This window comes from Herpailurus yagouaroundi, unplaced genomic scaffold (genome assembly GCF_014898765.1).
Source record: "Herpailurus yagouaroundi ecotype Mexico unplaced genomic scaffold, PumYag 210, whole genome shotgun sequence".
Taxonomy (NCBI): Eukaryota; Metazoa; Chordata; class Mammalia; order Carnivora; family Felidae; genus Herpailurus; species Herpailurus yagouaroundi.
The window spans coordinates 15939714-15959219 of NW_024412441.1; the positions used below are offsets into that span (position 1 = coordinate 15939714).

The 19506-nt window shown below is 38.1% G+C and overlaps 1 protein-coding gene and 1 long non-coding RNA gene across 6 annotated transcripts in view; one reads left to right on the top strand and one right to left on the bottom strand.

The window, feature by feature from the left end:
- PPM1B (protein phosphatase, Mg2+/Mn2+ dependent 1B) overlaps window positions 1–19506 on the bottom strand; it is a 90903-nt gene that overhangs the window by 19224 nt on the left and 52173 nt on the right. For 3 of the 5 annotated variants that reach the window (XM_040453881.1, XM_040453882.1, XM_040453879.1), the window contains exons 2-5: window positions 16046–16905; window positions 7661–7778; window positions 4361–4472; window positions 3913–3970 (exon numbers count right to left, since the gene is read on the bottom strand). In XM_040453881.1, coding sequence (XP_040309815.1) covers window positions 3913–3970; window positions 4361–4472; window positions 7661–7778; window positions 16046–16891 — 1134 coding nt within the window. In that variant the 5' untranslated portion in view covers window positions 16892–16905. Of the gene's footprint in view, window positions 1–1671; window positions 3149–3912; window positions 3971–4360; window positions 4473–5323; window positions 5458–7660; window positions 7779–16045; window positions 16906–19506 lie in introns of those variants that run through there. The other 2 variants (XM_040453883.1, XM_040453884.1) reach the window with 2 other exon arrangements.
- LOC121016359 (uncharacterized) lies at window positions 4514–4994 on the top strand. Its single transcript, XR_005784243.1, has 2 exons — window positions 4514–4632; window positions 4789–4994. It is a non-coding gene; the product is annotated as an uncharacterized LOC121016359 (long non-coding RNA).

A 19506-nucleotide genomic window follows, 5' to 3' on the forward strand; every position in this document is an offset into this window, starting at 1 on the left:
CAATACTGCTTGCATTAAGAAGTCTTAACATACTCCAACAGGTTGAACTAAGAAACAAATTTAGTAGACCACTTCAGAAGACTCCTCTCAATAATGAACTTTCTGAATATGTTTTAAATGTTTTAATTTCTGACTTACATTCCACTGGGCCTTCTGAAATACATTATCCACAAGATTTCCTTTTCATATAAGAAAAATAAATGAATTCCTATTTCCGTAAGTAATCCCCAAATTACTTACAGGCATTTACAGCCACATAATTCTATCTCTGATATGAAGCAGACATCTTAGGATTAACTCGAATTAACTCTGACTAGCATTCTTTTTTTTTTCTTAATTTTTTAAATGTTTATTTATTTTTGAGAGAGAGAGAGAGAGAGAACATGAGCAGGGGAGGGGCAGAGAGAGAGGGAGACACAGAATCCGAAACAGGTTCCAGGCTCTGAGCTGTCAGCACAGAGCCCAACATGGGGCTCGAACCCACGAGCTGTGAGATCATGACCTGAGCCGAAGTCGGACATTTAACCAACTGAGCTGCCCAGGTGTCCCCCTCATTTTTTAAAATGTCTGAACAAAATTTTTATTTTTGTTACTTAAAAAAACCCCAATTTTTATAAAATGTCCCAACTGGCTCCTCTTCTGTATTTCCAGCACTCTGCTGTCTTTCCCATTCTGTAAACTAACCTGGGCTCCTGCCACTGTACTTCGGCAACATCTTCCACATGGCGCACATCTAACTAAGTTAAGAAGCACTTATGTAGTAGCACGTCTGTGTCTCACTCACTGCTACAGTAGCTTAAAAAGTAAAAACTTAAACACCTCTAATGACTTCATTTTTTTTTCTGCTTCTTTGTGTTCTTTTATTACATTTCTGCTACTAGTGACGATGGTTCAACATTTTTCTAAGGTCATGATTATTCTGAAAGGGCAAAGTGGTATTTCCCAAAAGAGGGCTCTGGACTGCAAAAGTTACTTTTTATAGTAAACAGGGAAGTTTCTCTAATCCGCGTATCTGTCTGATAATGAGTTTACGCTTATCATCTGATCTCTGCAATTATTTCGCTACTTGACTGCCAGCATCTCTTTAATCTAATGCTGCACATGTTTCCAACAGATTAAAATACCAGAGATATTCCTTTGGGTCTATCATTCTTATGCTCCAAACAGATAGTGGCTCCTCTCTGTAAAATATAAAGTTCAAAACGCCTCTCCAGGAGCGCCTGGGTGGCTCAGTCAGATAAGCGTCTGACTCTTGATTTCAGCCCAGATCGTGATCTCACGGTTGTTGAGATCAAGCCTGCACTGGGCTCTGCACTGACAGCACAGAGCCTGCTTGGGATTCTTTCTCACCCCTTCCTCCCGCCCCTCTCTCAAAACAAATAAACTTAGGGAAAAAAAAGGGGGGGGGGCACTCCAGTCTCTCCAAAAGTACTTCTGGCACCCTAAGTTCTTTTTTTTTTCCCCCCCAAATGGTCATTGGTTTTTGAGAGAAAGAGAGAACAAGCAGGAGAGGGACTGGGGAGGGGCAGAAGGGACAGAGGATCTGAAGTCGGCTCTGTGCTGACAGCAAAGAGCTCGATGTGGGGCTCCAACTCATGAACCATGAGATGGTGACCTGAGCCGAAGTCAGACACTCAACCAACTGAGCCAGCCAGGCGCCCCACATCCTAATTTTTTTTTTTTTTTTAACCACAGCGGCTCTATGCTCTGGACAAAATGAGGTCCTTTCTTTAAAGACTGGCTTATACTTTGTTCTTGCCTCTCCCGTCCACTTGAACTACCATCCTCCTCATTTCATTTGTCATTCTCATCATTCTTCAAATCCCCTCTTATCTGTAATTCGGACTTGCCAGGCAATCAGCGTACAGTTCACATGGAAATGAATCACATTCCCTATTCTGTCACTTCTTTCTATTCTTTACCAAATGATGTGAAACACGTATTCTTTAACTGGTGTGTTTATGTGGACACGGCAAGCTGCAATGACAGGAGAGATGGAACCATGCCTCATGTTCTGTAGTCTCCCCACTGTATCACTTCACCTCAGGGTAGACTGTCCGTGTTTCATCTGAAGTTACTAGAAAGCTTATGCATCTCCTAACTTATACACAGTCATAGAATACTCATATTCAAGGCCAGTTTTTTATCCTGAGAATTTCTCTTCAGTTTCATGGCTCTGTTGTTTATTCATTCACTGTTTATTGAGCTGTGTATAAGTATTTTCTATTTTTTAAAAATGTTTAAAACATTAACCCCAATGTTAATTTAGGGTTCTGAGGCATTTTAAAAATCGTATCTGGAGTAAAAGTAGCCAGGGACAAAGAAATTTGGCAAGGCATAATGAAATAATTTTTTTTAAGTAGGCTCCACCCCCAACGTGGGGCTTGAACTCATGACCCTGAGATCAAGAGTCGCGTGCTCTATCTAGACTGAGCCAGCCAGGTACCCCAAAATTATTTTCTAAAATCCACACTGGGGTTACATTTTCACACACATGAAGAAACAGGAGCACTTAGACAGCTAGTAATGAATCAGTAACTACCTTTTGAGGGTTTATTTCCCCTAACCATAGTACTGGATGCTGTGTGGAACCTATAATCTAGCCGAAGAGACCAGCCTGTCTTCACTCCACCACCCACTTACGACGAACTTTTCAGTCATGGCCACCCCAACTTCTGTCCTCATTTGTTTGATTTAGGGTTCTCAAAGGTATCACATGACGTTTTTAAATTAATTTTCATAGCTTTAGATACAATTCTTAACACTCTGAGGTACCAAACACCAAAGAAAGACTCAGGACCACTGCTCTAGACCAAGATATAAATCCTGTTATTAGCAGTATACAGTGTCACTTTTATTCAACTCACTACAATGTATTAATTGTAAAATGTTCCTTTTTGCAAGGACACTTTTATTGTTTAGAAAAAAGAAGAGGATTTTGCTGCACAAAAAGGAATACAGTGCAATTGAGAGGATACCAGTGGCTGACGTCTCTCTCAAGACCTGTCACCAGGAGCTGGAGACTTGGAGGGTGAGTCTATTTCTTCTCAATGAGTTTCATTACTAACTTGGGCTCCCTTAAATCTTTCAAGCATAAGTGTTAAAAAATTAAGTTATTCATTTACAGATGTCCGAAAACTTCAAAACCCTACGAGAAAATACTTATTTGAATTACTGACTTTGAAATACAGGACAATTAAAAAAAAAAAAAAGAAGAAGAAGGAAGAGGAGGAGGAGGAGGAGGAGGAGGGAGGAAGGAGGAAGGGGACAAGAAGGAGGAGGAGAAGGAGGCACTGTTTTGTCTTCTGGCACTAGTACCAAGATAAAAACACTACAGAGACGCGGCTGACAGCACATCAACAGCAGTAAGGAAGGCAAAGTGACAGAGTTCTGCTCTGAGGAAGCACAGCAGAGACAGCAAAAATGGTTATCTCAGCTCAACACACATGCCTACAGCGGCAACGCTAAGGTTAGAAAGAAATTATCCTTAGGTATTCAACTGGGCACACAGGGGCACTGAGAATCAGGTCTTTAAAAGAATAGCTCATTTTCTCTATCACTACGTTCTAGTGATGGTAGCAGCCTGCTGAAGGAGAAACTGAGATACTTCAAAGCACATTCTTCGCCTCAAAATTAAGATTTAAGGGAGAGGGAGAAGGAAAGGCAGACACACAGGGAGGAAGTAAGTACAGCCCAACAAAAAGGTACTCGGTGCCCATTAAGTGGCAAGTCTATCTACAGAACAGAACTGTATCTCTACCTCCATTTCTATACATTCCCTTAAACTTTAACTGACTCCTTAACATGAAAAGTACTAATACTTTATTACAGATTTCATTATGTGAAAGTATTATATCTAGTATTTACATTATAAAATTATTTAAAATGCTTAAGAAACGAAATAAAACTTACCCCATCACTTTCTCTATGTGGATTCAGCCTACTATAAACAGCTTCAATAACATTGCGCCTAAAAAAAATTACGCTTCAGGTTTATTAAAATTGCATACAATTACTAAGCTTGAGTATTTAAAATAAGACTTCATCTGGACCGTTCTCAAAAATTAATTGCCACACTTAAACACTTGCCAAGAACATAGTTTCTATATCTCACTCAGAAACTGATCCAGCACACCCCCAAATTTGTTCTCATTTATCAAGGAAATAGGACCTTCACCTTCAAAGCACATGATAAATAATTCCCTTAAAAAAAAAATCTCTTTTGGATGAAATTTTAAAGTTCTTCTCTAGTAAAAGAACCGTCAACTCATTTCATTTTTAGATAACTGATATACTTCTTACCCAAAATTAATCACTAATTATAAATGAACTCAAAATTAGTTCTTTTTGTTCTACTTACTTGCCAGCAAGACCTCCCCCAGGAGGCAAATTTGGGATATTTTCTGCAGACAAGATGCGCATGACATGGGCAAGATCAGGCATTCCTTCCTCACCAGACTTCTCCATAATTTCTGCAAGTTTTTAAAAAGAGTTCCTAAATTAATGTGGTATGTCCGGATTCACAGCGTGAAACAAGGGGTACTACCTGGTAGTATCAATTTTCATATGTAAAAAAAGCAAACATTATCTTATCAGCACACGAGGAACAAAAAAAGTAATATAAAAAGTTAGGTGCACCGCATCAGGCTCTGGGCTGATGGCTCAGAGCCTGGAGCCTGTTTCCGATTCTGTGTCTCCCTCTCTCTCTGCCCCTCCCCGTTCATGCTCTGTCTCTCTCTGTCCCAAAAATAAATAAACGTTGAAAAAAAAAATTTTTTTTAAAGTTAGGTGCATACATAAAAGCAAAAACTGAAACAAAGGAAACGTCCTATGATACAGCAACAGTGGAGAAATTTTTGGTATAAGCCGAGTGAAATGGTTTATAATCACTAAAAATGATCCCTGTTAGTACAGCTATGTGGAAAAGCATATACATCTGATCTGATTTTATATAAAAATACAAAAGTTATTAAGACTGTAATTATCAAAAAAAAGCGATGGATAAGGATTGTAAGGAAAAGGAGAAAAAATAGAAGTCACTTTATAAGATTGTTCATTTTTAATCAAAGAATAGCTGACGTATTATATTCGTTTCAGGTGTACATAGTGATCCGACAATTATATACATTACTAAATGCTCGCCACGGTAATCGTAGTCTCCATACGACGCCAGTGCAATATTACTGACTGTATTCCCTACGCTGTACTTTTCAGGCCTGTGACTTGATAACTGGAAGTCTGTAGTTCTTAATCCCTTTCACCTAGTTCGCCTATCCTTCCTCTGGCAACCACCAGTGTGCTCCTCATATCCAGGAGTCTTTCTGTTTTGTTTTCTAGATTCCACATAGAAATGAAATCATAAGGTATTTACCTTTCTCGGTCTTATTTCATTTAGCATAATACTTTCTAGGTCCATCCATGTCGTTTTATAAGGTTTTTGATACCTAAGTAGTAATGTTCCACAACAATTTAAAAAAAGGAAAATGAGTCACAGAACTTGCTGAAGCTTAGAACAAAGTAAAACATTTACATGTTCCGTTTACATTTAAAATTTATGGAAAACAGGTATTTAGTACATGATTATTTGGCCAGTATTAAGATATAAACTCCTTGGGTCTCCTGGGTGGCTCGGTTGGTTGGGTGTCCAACTTGGGCTCGGGTCATGATCTCACGGTTCACGGGTTCGAGCCCCCACTGGGCTCTGTGCTGACAGCTCAGAGCCTGGAGCCTGCTTCGGATTCTGTGTCTCCCTCTCTCTCTGCCCCTCCCCCACTCACACTGTCTCTTTCTCTCTCAAAAATAAATAAACATTAAAAAAATTTAAAAAGAATGATATAAACTCCTCAAAAATCAGACAGTGCCAACTGACTTGAAGTTAACAAAAAAGCAGTATCCTCGGCGGTCACCACGCTTCACCAGGCCCTCACCATGACCTTAACTTTCACCACTCCCATTCGACTCTGCCCCTGACCTCTTTATCCCCACAGGCTCCGTTCAGAGCAGCCTTCTCCTGCTTCTAGATCTTCACATGTACTTCTACGCTCTTTCTGCCAGACCGACCAACCTATTTTGCATAGTTCACTCACACTCATTCTTCAGGTTTCAACTTCTTATGTCACTTTCTCAAGTGCGTCTCTGACCCAAGCCTGGAGCAGGTGCACCACTGCACACTTCCACTGCATATGATAGTTAATGTGTCATAAGACTGCAAGCTTCTTGGAGGCAGGACTGTAATTCTCCTGCCTTATACTTGCATCTCTATAGCACAGGATTTCTCAGCCTTAGCACTACTGACATATTGGACCAGACAAAAAAAATTTTTAGTGTTTATTTTTGAGAAAGAGAGAGAGAGAAGCACAAGTGGAGGAGGGGCAGAGAGAGACACACACAGAATCCGAAGCAGGCTGCAGGCTCCAAGCTGTCGGCACCATGCCCCACAAGGGGCTCGAACTCACAAACTGTGAGATCATGACCTGAGACGAAGCTGGATGCTTAAGCAACTGAGCCATCCAGGAGCCCTGGACTAGACAAATTTTTGTTGTAGAGGCTGTCTGTGTACTACAAAATGTTAAGCAACATCCCCGGGCTCTACTCCATACTAGAGGTTGGCGACACCCTCTCAGTTATGACATCAAAAAGGTCTCCAGACATTGCCATGAGAGAGAGAGAGAGAGAGAGAGAGAGACAGAGACAGAGACAGAGAGAGAGAGAGAAGACTGGGTATGTTACAGAAAGTATATACAGAGAGAAGTCAAATGAATTATAATGTAAACAAGATGGGGAATCTAAGTAAAAGGTACTACATGTACATGGGAGCTCTCCTGATTTTTTTTCAACTCTTCTATAAATTTAAAATTACTGCAAAATAAAAGATTAAAAAAATAAGTACAGGTGACCCTTGAATGACTCAGGTTTGAACTGCATGGGTCCATTCATGTATAGATTGTTTTCCAATACAGTACACTACTGTAAGTGTATTTTCTCCTTATGATTTTCTTAACAACACTTTCTTTCCTCTAGCTTACTTTGAATACGTGTTAGTAGACTGTATGTCATCAGTGAGCTTTCCAGTCAATTAAGTTTCAGGGGAGTAAAAACTTATGTGTGCATTTTTAACTTATGGGGAGTGTTGGGGGAAGAGGTGGGGATGGTGGTGTGTTTGTACCCCCAACCCCCACGCTGATCAAGGGTCAACTGTAAAATCAATGATCTCTCACAACACCAATGCTAACTCTAATCAGGAAGATAAAAACATACAGTAATGAATTCCTATGATTAACTTGGTAGGAGGGAATTAGTATTAGTGGAATTATAGCACTTGATGTTCATGATAACCCTGGAGGCAAATTTCACTGGACTCCTCCACTAAAAGTATAACAAAGGAAAGGGACAATAAAATAGCAAGGTTTAACAGTATTTTCGAATTTTTCTCCTTGAGGGTATCATAGGCCTATCTCTTTTCCCTGCCAATCAATTCCCACTCACTGGTCCAAGATGTGACAGTAAATCTCAGGCAGACAGATGCCTGTTTTTTAAGGCCTTGTTTAGAAATACTTAGTCATTTTTTCCCAATTAAAAAAAAAACTACTTGATAAACAAGGAAGAATACTTTTCCTTTCCTTCTTAAAAAAAAAAAAAAAAAAGCACCTTTCTTACCTACCTTCAACCCGTGATTCCAAGTGCTTATCCAGCTCTGAATCTTTTCTCACTGCTTCATCTGAGACCTTGGGAGCATTTGAAAAGCAAACTAGTACAATACTCATGTTATCTCGACTTCCCTGTATATTCAAGAAAGAAAAAGAAAGAATTATATTTCTACAGTCCAGCAACTTCCTATTATTTAATTCAAAACAGAGTTAATTACATTAAGCAATTATAGTTTATTTAAATCACCAGAATGCACACATTCAACACATTCATTTCCATTCCAAAGAACTATTTGAAGCATTCCCTGAAGAAACAAGATCTCTAGATAGGGGTAGATCTGTAATTATTTTATGACTTTTAATTCTGTGTACCTATTCTTACCCACCAACACTCCACAAATGAGGAAATGCATCTTTATATGCATTATTACATCTTCTAAACTCTGTTTCCCACTCAAGACTACATATTCCCAAAGTGGCTCAAGCCCAAAACACATCTTCCCAAACAAGTGTGTAATTTTCACCTAATTAACCTGCATTAGAGCAATGCTAGCAAAACGCCAATGAATTTGACACAGCTGAAAATTACTGATCATTAGGATACTCAAGAGACTATACTGAAAAATCAAGCAGAGAAGAAAACAGATTCTAAACCATTCCGAGGATAGCAAACAATGGAATGTAACTGGATGGCTGAGATACTATACAGTCAGATATAAGAACTTTTGAAGAAAAGCCATCATATTGTTAAACAGAATCACAAACAGGGTCAGAGTCTGCAGAGGGGAGCTAAAACTGATAACTTAAGGACAAATTTTACTGCTGCCTTGTTAATCACACTATCACGTACAAATGATCTATATTTAAAAAGTAGACTATACCGTAAGATTATGAAAAATGAATTTAAAACTTTCTCATTACTTTTCCTATAGATATATTAATTTAACTGAGTTTCTTAGAACAGGATAAAACAGTGCTTGGGTCACCTGGATGGCTCACTCGGTTAAGCATGCAACTCTTGATTTTGGCTCAGGTCACGATCCCAGGGTCGTGGGATCGAGCCCCATATGTGGCTCCACGCTGAGTGTGGAGCCTGCTTAAGCTTCTCTCTCTCCCCAGCTCACGTGCTCTCTCTTCCTCTCTTAAAAAAAAGGGGGGCGGGGCGGTACCTGGGTGGCTCAGTAGGTTAAGCGTTCGACTTCAGCTCAGGTCATAATCTTGCGGTTCACGAGTTCCAGCCCTGCATCAGACTCGGTGCTGACAGTTCAGAGCCTAGAGCCTGTTTTGGATTCTGTGTCTCCCTCTCTCTCTCTGCCCCTACCGCGCTCACGCTCTCTCCCTTCCTCTACCAAAAATAAACATTTTTTAAAAATAAAGAAAAAAAAAGAATAAAACTTCTTGAAATAGTGACTTTTCAACCCACCCCCCCCCCCCTTATGGTTTCTATTTATGATTCTAAACAAACTAAATCAATGTAGGTGGTAGGCTATTTTGTCTGATGGTGCCCTTTGCCAACTCAAGTGAAAAAAGCCTAGGCCACATCCATTCTAGTCTTTTCATTCAGTATGGCCAGAATCTAGGCAGGCACTGTTTGTTCAGACTTGTCACTTTTTTGGAACCCACATGACACAGCCAAAAAGACAGAAAGATCTTGCAAAATGTGAAGGCAATGGAGGCCAGGCCTTAAGAAGGCTTCAAAAAAAATAACTTTTCACAGACTTGCATGCTTTAGTAGGAAGAAACATCATGAGTATATAACCAGATTCTCTGTATTTGGGAGGGAAAAAAAAAAAAAATCAAGATTTCCAAAAAATCAGGATTGGTCCAAACTAATTTCGTTCTTTAATGAAACCCACCAAGACTTTCACAATGACTTAATATTAGAAATACTACAATGGCTGTATGAATATATATACATATCCACACATAAACACACCATGGTTCCAAATAGCTCCCCCCTCCCACCCAAAAAAAGAGTCAACATATTCTACAGGATTTACCATGTAAGTTCAGGTCAGGAAAAGCTTTATACCATAGACATTCAAGACACACACACACACACACACACACACACACACACACACACACACACAATTTCCATTAGGTTTTTATGTTATAAAAATTAAATCCTACCAACTGGAAAATTAACTGAAAGATAGTTTAAGGAAGTTTAAATATCAAAAAATAAAGGAAATAATTTACATTTACACCTAAGCACGTGTGATTTCAAGGATGCTTCTTCTATTTCTACATAAAGATGACTTTCCCCTAAGTACAACGTATGAGTGCGTTTCAGTAATTTTTATACAGCAACTTAAAAAGATGTTTTTCCCTTTATGCCTCCTCAGTTTTCTAGAGATAAACTATCCTTACATAATCAGTATAAATTTTTCATTAAGTTCAGAAATGAAACATGATAAAAACAAAACAAATCCAGCTTGGTGAACTGAAGCAATTAGCCAGATATTTAAAACTGATCATTTCAGTGCCTCTTCTTTTTATTTTTTGACAACAGCACAGCAGTACCACTCTAAGGAATTAGACCACTAACGGATAGTTCTAGGTCAAAGCAGCCAGCATCCCTGCCATATGTAAGGGCATTTAAATGGAAACAGAAAATAATCTGATGTGGTTAATTTTTAAGCTGAATGCTGCCCGGTTATAAAGAAGTGTCCTGGATCAAGTGTTAACATGGCATATGAAAGTAAGTTGTGAACAGAATACCTTTGCCAAGGTTAGTAAATGAGTATCTGATAAGTAAACCATCAATATTCCTCATTTTTTTAATCATTTTTTTCAGTCTGGTACTGTGCTTATCTTACTTACATGTTCAAACACCAGCCAAACTTCAAAAATAGACCAAATTTTCACCTATCCATGAGAGATGGAGTCTATGATTACTTCAAGAACACTCCCTTCCACCATTACCTTATTCCCTGAACCTGTATTTCCTTCACCTCCCTGTTTCACAACCATCATCTACAGAATTAAAATTTATTGAGGTCTATAAACCAGAGAACTATTCAGGCACTTACCAAGAGCTTTACCCTCAACAACTCCACAAAGATATTATCATTCACCGCTATCTTATAAGATGTAGAAACTGCAACTTCACCCGATTTCATTCTATGTGGTGCGGTATAACTTAAAACCCAGCTGTGTGGCTCCAAAGCCTATGTTCTAATACTAAACCCACGGTTCTCAAATGGTGCACCAAGAAGCCCCAGGGTGCTGTGATGTACTCACAGAGATATTAAAAGTAAGGGGAAATACAGTGATACTCCACATCTGTGGACACCCCACAATCTACCGTGAAGTAATTCACAGTTTTAACAGTAGATAATGCGATATTTCTCTCAATGACATCCTATCTTTTCAAAGCCGGGGTTTTAAGAATTGGTGTGATAAAAAGCAAGTCCCATTAAAAAAAAAAAAAAAAAAAATCAATGTGATACAGGCAATGAAGATGGCCGTGCCCAATAATTATAATGTTTGAGAAGTTGTGCAGTGACCTACAGGTACACATATCTCATTAATATGTAACTGTAGTTTCTTAAAGAATGAAATAAAGTATTTTTTCAATGTATGTGTATTATTTTGTTAAGACATATATACTCATTAAGCTTGCATCTCACTACATAAACACTTGTATCTGTTAAATATTACTATGGCTAAGTAGCACTGTGAAAAAATTACTAAGACACTCCGGCAACATGGGACCAAGAAAGTTTGGGAATCACTACACTACAGACTATACTTTTACATTCAGTCCTTCCCTTCCACGCCCCAAAATACACAACCACAACACCCCATTCTAACACGATCCAGGTCTACCTTTGCATTATTCAGAATTATATTTTCTGAAAACTATAATGGAAAAACTCCTGAGTTTAGAGCTGAACAGTTGTTTTGGGGGATACACAAGTGCATGTTCCGTATTGGACTACTAATCTGGAATGATGCTGCCTTTGGAAAATAAGTCATTAACTTACCTCAATTTTATCCAACTATCAAGTACTATCTCATGGTTTAAAATAAATAAGCTTGGGTGGTTCTGTTGGTTAAGCATCCAGCTCTTGATTTCTGCTCAGGTCATGATCTTACAGTGTATGAGTTCCAGCCCCACATCAGGCTCCACGCAAACAGTGTGGAGCCTGTTGGGGATTCTCTCTCTCTTCCTCTCTCTCTCAAAAATAAATAAAAATAAAACTTAAAAAAAAAAAAAGCAAAATAAATGAGCTTCTGATAAGTAGCATATAAACTGAATTTAGGAATATCAAATAGTATTTTTTTCTCAAATAGTATTTTAAAAGAAAAATAAAAGAACAATTTAAAGGAACACTGAGTTTTACAATTTAAGAAAAATGAAGCAGGTGGCAAAGTAACATGCATAGTATGATCCATTTCTGTAAACAGTAAAAAACAAACCAACACCTCCGCCTATTTTTATACTCCTGTATGTTTGTATAATAAACACAGAATTATTTAGAAGAATATATGTGGTTGCTTAAGGGGGATGAGATTTTTTAAAAGGACATCAAGATTAGTAACTTTACTTAAAACATCTTCGTATTTGTTTGCAAATGTTATTCATCTTGTACTTAGCGTTATCCTTCAGGAAAAATTTTTCATGAAACCCTCTGAGGAATATTGGCAATAAACACACCAAACTTGAGTCCGGAAACGTGAATTCTACTCTTGGCTTCAACACTCACCAAAACAGGACTTACAGTTATCTTTTAATGTCAAACCTCCATTTCCTTAATTGCAAATTGGAAATAGATTTTTATTTTGTTCACCTCAGAAGGTTACTAGGAGGATAAATGAGGGTTACTTATAAGTTATGAAAGGTTATGCAAACAGCCGCTATGTTTTCTATGCAACCTGAAATTAACATAAATACCATGGATGCCAGCACTGGCAATAAAATGGGAAGGGTGCTTTCTTAGGGACTATTCTCTCCTACAGTTAAATATCTTAAAGAGAGCAATGCCTGACCAGAGTCATCCAACACTTACAGCTTCATATTGCTAAGTGGCAATCTTGAAAAAAAGATTATCATTAGCAATAATGCTAACTACCTTTCATGGTTGTGAAAATTAAATGCGTTAAAATACCTGTAAAGTGCTTAGAATAGCGTTTGCTCTTAAAAAGCAGTAATTTACTGATGCTATTGTGATTACGATGATTATCACAATCTCCCAAGATTTCATGAGTTAACATATAAAAGTGCTTGTAAACTATTAGGGCATGACAAGTGTTAGAAAATATTAACACATCATTTAAATCTATTATCACGAAAACTTCAATACTTAAAAACTGTGTCTATTCTCGCTTTCTCCTCTTGAAGTAGCTCTCACTTACTGAGCAACCACTAAGTGCCAAGCACAAGGCTAAAGTGCTTTCCATGGAATCTAAAATTTTGTATTCAATCTTTCAGACTAAGTTCAAAGTAATCATATTCTATTTTAATCATATATTTTTTTAAATTTTTTAATGTTTATTTTTGAGCACGAGCAGGGGAGGGGCAGAGAGAAAGGGAGACAGACACAGAATCCGAAGCAGGCTCCAGGCTCCGAACTGTCAGCTCAAACCCACGAACCGCGAGATCATGACCTGAGCCGAAGTCAAAGGCTTACCCGACTGAGCCACCCGGGCGCCCGTACTCACATTATTTTAATTTTTTTAATGTTTTTTTTTTTTTATGTTGTATTTATTTTTGAGAGGGGCAGAGAGAGAGGGAGACACAGAATCTGAAATGGGCTCCAGGCTCTGAGCTGTCAGCACAGAGCCAGATGCGGGGCTCGAACCCACACACCGTGAGATCATGACCTGAGCAGAAGTCGGACGCTTACCCAACTGAGCCACCCAGGCGCCCCTAATGTTTATTTATTTTTGATGCGAGGATGGCAGGGGCAGAGGATCCGAAGCAGGCTCTGTATTGACAGCAGAGAGCGCCATGTGGGGCTTGAACTCACAAACCATGAGATCATGACCTGAGCCAAAGTTGGACATTTAACTGACTGAGCCACCCAGGCGTCCATGTTTTTATAATATTGCTAACCCTTAGTTTTACAATGCAAATGAATGGAATGACAAAATTATGGAGTTAGAAAAACAGAAATGGGTAAGATGTTTAATATTTAATTCCATTAAGTAACATGCAAGGTTCAAAACATTCATAAGTCTGTAATCTTTCAACATAAAAGTTAATTAAGCTTCTCAAAACTGATTTCAATTTGAATGCAGCTTCATCCAAAGGAACTATGATGGTCAACTTCCACCAAAACTGAATGAATCATGTGTTCCAACCTTTTGCCTCATTACTACTACAGTAATTTATCATTTCTGAGATTCTAGGAATTCAGAATGTTTAATGCCATCAACGGGAATATTTAATCACTTTAAACTGATAAAAGCTATCAAGCGAAGATATGAAGATATGCTACCAGAATCCTTTCAACTCCATTCTCAAGGGTCGAGTCAAAATTCCTGAAAACTAGCATCCTTTCTACGGAAGGGAGAGTGTAGTTTATCCACAACACAAACTTCTTTTTTACTCCAAATTACAGACCTACTAGATTTTGGCTTTTCCCTTCAAAACTACATGCCATTCTTTCAACAAAATGCTATGCAACCATGACATATGATTAAGACTGACACCTACAGACATGACGATCTCTCTACGGCATATTGTTGAATGAAAAAGCGTATTGTAGAATAACAAGTATAATGATCTCATTTTAATAAAAATATACACATTCACAGGCAGGCAAAAAAGACTAGAAAGATACATACCACAACAATGAATGTAGCCAAGTTAGGTGAGAGGCAAAATTTTTGAGTGTTTATATGTTCTGGATTATCTGGAATTTTTTTCAATAGCCAAGTAAATACCAGTTTGATAATCAGGGAAAATTCTGTTTTCATCTGCTGGTCAGGCCAAAAAACACCTGCTTGCTTTTGTCTCAAAAAGCTGCAGGTCAGAATCTCTCTATTTAGAGTCCAAGGAGAAGGCATTTTTTTGAGCCACTGACTATTCAATCACTGACAACCATCGATACCTTCAGTGCTTAACTTGTCCAGGTAAAAAAAAAAAAAAAAAAAAACAGAAAAGAAAAAAAGAATACAGTGCGCTTAAGGAAAAAAAAAATCAAAAGAGCTAAAGGAACCACCATTAAAAACCCTTTCAGAAAAAAGCTGCCAACTACAAATAGCAGCCCTTAAATTTTGTCTATTTGAAGTTGCCTTTTCCCGTTCTATGGAAAAGAAATAGACACTTCACCAAAAACTGGGTACTTCCATAGACTCAGAGATCCCCCCTGGGAAATTTTTTGGCTATGCTTGTACCTTCCAAAGCAACTTACATGGTGGAGAGACAGAACAGTTCTAATCTAGACAATAAATAAGTCAAAACCTTTCTTTCATATAATCAAAGATTAGTTTTGCCTTAGTATCTTTTCAATCAGAGTCATACAATACACGCATATCCTAGGCACTGGCCAGGTAACTCCAATTTTACCTGACTGCTATACAGACACTGTCAAAACCCATTGGAAACTACTGAATACTTTAAAAACACTGAAGAGAATTGCTAAATAAGTTAGTCTGGAGTTTCTTTCCCTATTACTGTATCAAGTTAAGATTCACAGAACATTATAAAACTAAACGTTCATGTTCCACAGGAATTCTTCACAGGATTATATTTTACGTTAGTCTCTGGTTTTGAATCACTGCTGACAAAAACATCTCTAGGAAAAGAACTCTGGTATCTTCTGCAAAAGCTAAGATATTCTCCACCATGTCATACATCACTTACATGGAGCCACATGTAAATTCCTTTTTGATTTTATCACTAGAAAAGAGCTGCTTTTATTAGACAATAAGATATACACAATCTGTACTTTTACTTCAGTTTTCATCTCATCTGCCAGGAGGCTCAGATATAAATCACAAAACTTGACTTAGCCTAGGTCTCTAGCGTATCTTTTGTAGATCTAATACAGAATTATACTATATACGTGGTTCACCAAACTGCTTCAAAATCAGGCATAAGACAGCTTATTGCCAGTGCTGAGAATTTAAATCAAAAGGCACAATTCTGTATAGATGCCCTTGCCACATCAACAAGCCATAAAGTACTTAAATGAGAACAAATGCCACAAACTTATTAAACCTAATTTTCAAATTAGAAGGCTGAGATAAACGAGGATGGCCAAAAGTAAATAAATTAAATAATAACAAATAAATAAGTCATTTCTGATGAAGAAGATAATTTAAAAATACACAGGTTTTCCCTAAGGGAAAAGTTTTTAAAATTTAAGTTTGGTTAATTTTACTTACCGTGCCTTTTCAAAATTAACAGGGTATTTATAATTATAACAAAAAGACTTACATACCTTATGTAAACAAGTGTCCACTACCCAATTGCACACATTTTCCAGGTCATCAGATACCTCAAGCCTAGATTTAACAAATTCACAGAGCTCCTCATTACTCATAACATCCCAGATCCCATCACAAGCCAAGATGATAAATTCATCCTCTTCTGCTCTTAAAATTTCATAAACCTCGGGCTCTGGAGAAACAAGTTGTTCTGTTGGGCCCTTGCCATCAACACACTTGTAATCATAGTCCCCCAAAGCACGAGACACTGCTAATGAACCATTAACACGCTGTATCATTACGCTGCCTCCTGCATTTTGGATTCGCTCCTTCTCCCTTGGATTGCAAGGTTTGTGATCCTGGGTGGAAAAGCAGACTTGTCCATTCCTGTACAGAACAGCACGTGAATCACCACAGTTGATAAAGTAGATATGCTTGGGTGAAATCAGGACCCCCACTGCAGTTGAACCACTTCTGTCCATTCCATTTCTGAGGTCGGAAAAGTTACGCATGTATTCATCAATTTTCAAAAAGCCAGTTCTGATGCCACTCTTGACATTTTCCACTGAGGGCTCAAGAGCAGACCCTGATTTCCCAGCTGCCCTAAAGTCTTCATTGTTAGTGATGTGTTCTAATAAATGTGTTGAGCAGTAATTTGCTACTCGAGATCCAGCGTGACCATCATAAACTGCAAAAAATGACCAGTCGTCCAAGCCGTGAGGAATACCTACAACAGCTGTGTGTGCATCTTCCATTTCCACTCTCCATCCTTGCATGCTGCTCAGGCCATAACGTAAACCATTCCCAGCACCATGAGCGTTATGTTTCTCAGTTTTGGGTTTATCCAAAAATGCACCCATGTTTAATAATGAATCTGAAAGAAAACAAAAATTGCCAAGTGTTATATGCTTCAGTCTGTGAGACAATGATCTATATTCTATTCTATTCTTCACTATCCTATCTATTCTCTACTAACGCCTATCTCGTATATTTTTCAGTGTTATCTGAATTTACTGGAACAACAAAAAAGAAACCAAGAAAATTTCCCCACATATCCTTATTTTAGAACGGCGGTTTCTCAATCGTAGCACATTAGAATCATCAGACCAATTAAATCAGAACCTCTAGGGGTAGGACCCAGATATCAGTAATTTTTTGAAGCCTCTCCGGTGATTTATATGTGCAGTACATTGAGAATCACTGTTCCAGGAGAAAGGAAAACAAAGAAACAAAACCTGGCTAAGTTTTCTTAAACATGCAACTAAGATCACCCTGGAGTTCATATAGAAGTTCAGACTGGTGTGGCATTTTTTTCCAATAGATTAAGGTACTAAAGTATGCGACTGTATTTCAGAAAGACTTCTAAAGGCATGTATTATGTTTTCCCCCAGTGATCCTGACAACCTCAAAATTCAATTGAAACATAAAATCTCCATTCTACAAACATCTGATTTTATCAAAGCTTTACTGTGTATCAAATGAAAACCTTTACCTGGGATTCTGGCAAAAACAATAAAACAACACAACTTTAATGATGTGCTACAGAACATACTTACTGTTGTCGAGTTTTGTAAGCATGGAGTAGCATTAGGACAACTTTTACTAAGTGCTGACTGACAAAAGACTTAAAATTCATAGACAGTACTACTAGGTAGTGCTAAGGTAAGTACTACTGTGCATCGCCCTCCCTCCTGACTTTACTATTATTTTAGAATAAAGCTTTTCCAATTTCCAAGGACTTGGACTAGAGTAGTGGTTCTCCAAGTAAGCGTGGAGATGCCCTGTCAGTTTCCTACCTACAATCCTGGCCCTAACACTCGTTAGCTGTGTGACCGTAAGCTTCTTAGTCACTTCTACCTCAAATTCCTGCTCTGAATTAGTCACTTGCACCCCTACCTCCCATCTGTCAAATGGGATAACAAGAGTACCTACACTTCACAGGGTTGCAGTGAAGAATGAGTTAATGTAGTGTGCTTTGAACAGTACTTGAAAAATAGTCAAACCATAAAATGTTTGCTGTTATTTGCTCAAAACGCAGATTCCATAGCTCATCTACACACCCAAAGATTTTTTTTTCAGGACATCTTAGATAGGGACATTCAAAAGAGCATGCTAGCAACTGAAGAATCACATTTTGAAAGACACCAGTCCATATCAACTGTCTTTTTTTTCTAAGTGTATTTATTTACATATTTAGTTATTGGGGGGGGGGGGGAGGGAGGGAGAGGGAGAGAGAGAGAGAGAGAGAGAGAGAGAGAGAGAGAGAGAATCCAAAGCAGTCTCTGAGCTTGTCAGCACAGAGCCCAATTCAGGGATAGACCTCACAAGCTGTGAGATCATGATCTGAGCCGAAATCAATAGTCAATGCTTAACCGACTGAACCACCCAGGCGTCCCTAGATAACTTACAGCTATGAAAATCTTTTTCATATCTTTTTCAGCTACGCCCATTAACCTAACTTTACAATAAAAATTTATCTCTATTTCTAAAATCCCAATGAACCACCATATATAATATTTATAAATTACACAATTTTACAATTTTTCATGAGTTATAGAATACTATACTAACAAATTACAAATATAAATATTTAAAAAAGGAATTCTGAAAGGTAAGATTCAAAAAACATAAAAATTATTTTCCATTCAAGTATACAAAATTATATTCTGTATTAACAGCAATGTAATACAATGTTTATTTTTTAATGCACTGGTTTAAAACTGTGACACAACAATCTGAAAGCCTACTTCTAAGTACATTTTTACTTAGATTCTTGTTTTTAAATGTTTAAGAGAAAGTGAGTGCCCATGTGAGTGGGGGGGAGGGGCAGACAGAGAGGAGAGAGAGGGAAAGAGAGAATCCCAAGCAGGCTCTGTGCTGCCAGCACAGAGACTGATGCAGGGCTTGAACTCATGAAACTGCAAGCTCATTAAGAGCAGGCTGCTTACCCGACTGAGCCACCCAGGCATCTCTGCTGTGAACGCTCTTGATGCCAATGTAGGAGTTTTCCTAGAACATATACCACAATTCGATCCAAGTACTTAAAGTATGCAAATTTGGCAGTTACTATACATGACCTTTTTTCCAACAAAAATCACAAAACAAACCATTATATTTCCAAACTAAATTTATCCCCCAAATGCTTATTTATTTGGTAACACTACCTTCTTTAAAATAGATACTTTCTTGGGGCACCTGGGTGGCTCAGTCGGTTGAGCGACCAACTTTGGCTCAGGTCATGATCTCACAGTTTGTGAGTTCGAGCCCCACGTCGGGCTCTGTGCTGACAGCTCAGAGCCTGGAGCCTGCTTCATATTCTGTGTCTCTCCCTCTCTCTGCCCCTCCCCTGCTCATGCTCTGTGTCTCTCAATGATAAATAAACGTTAAAAAAATTAAAAAAAAAATAAAATAAAATAGATACCTTCTTGGTAAGGAAACTTTATCTTGAATGGGAACATTAAAGTATGTGTTTCTT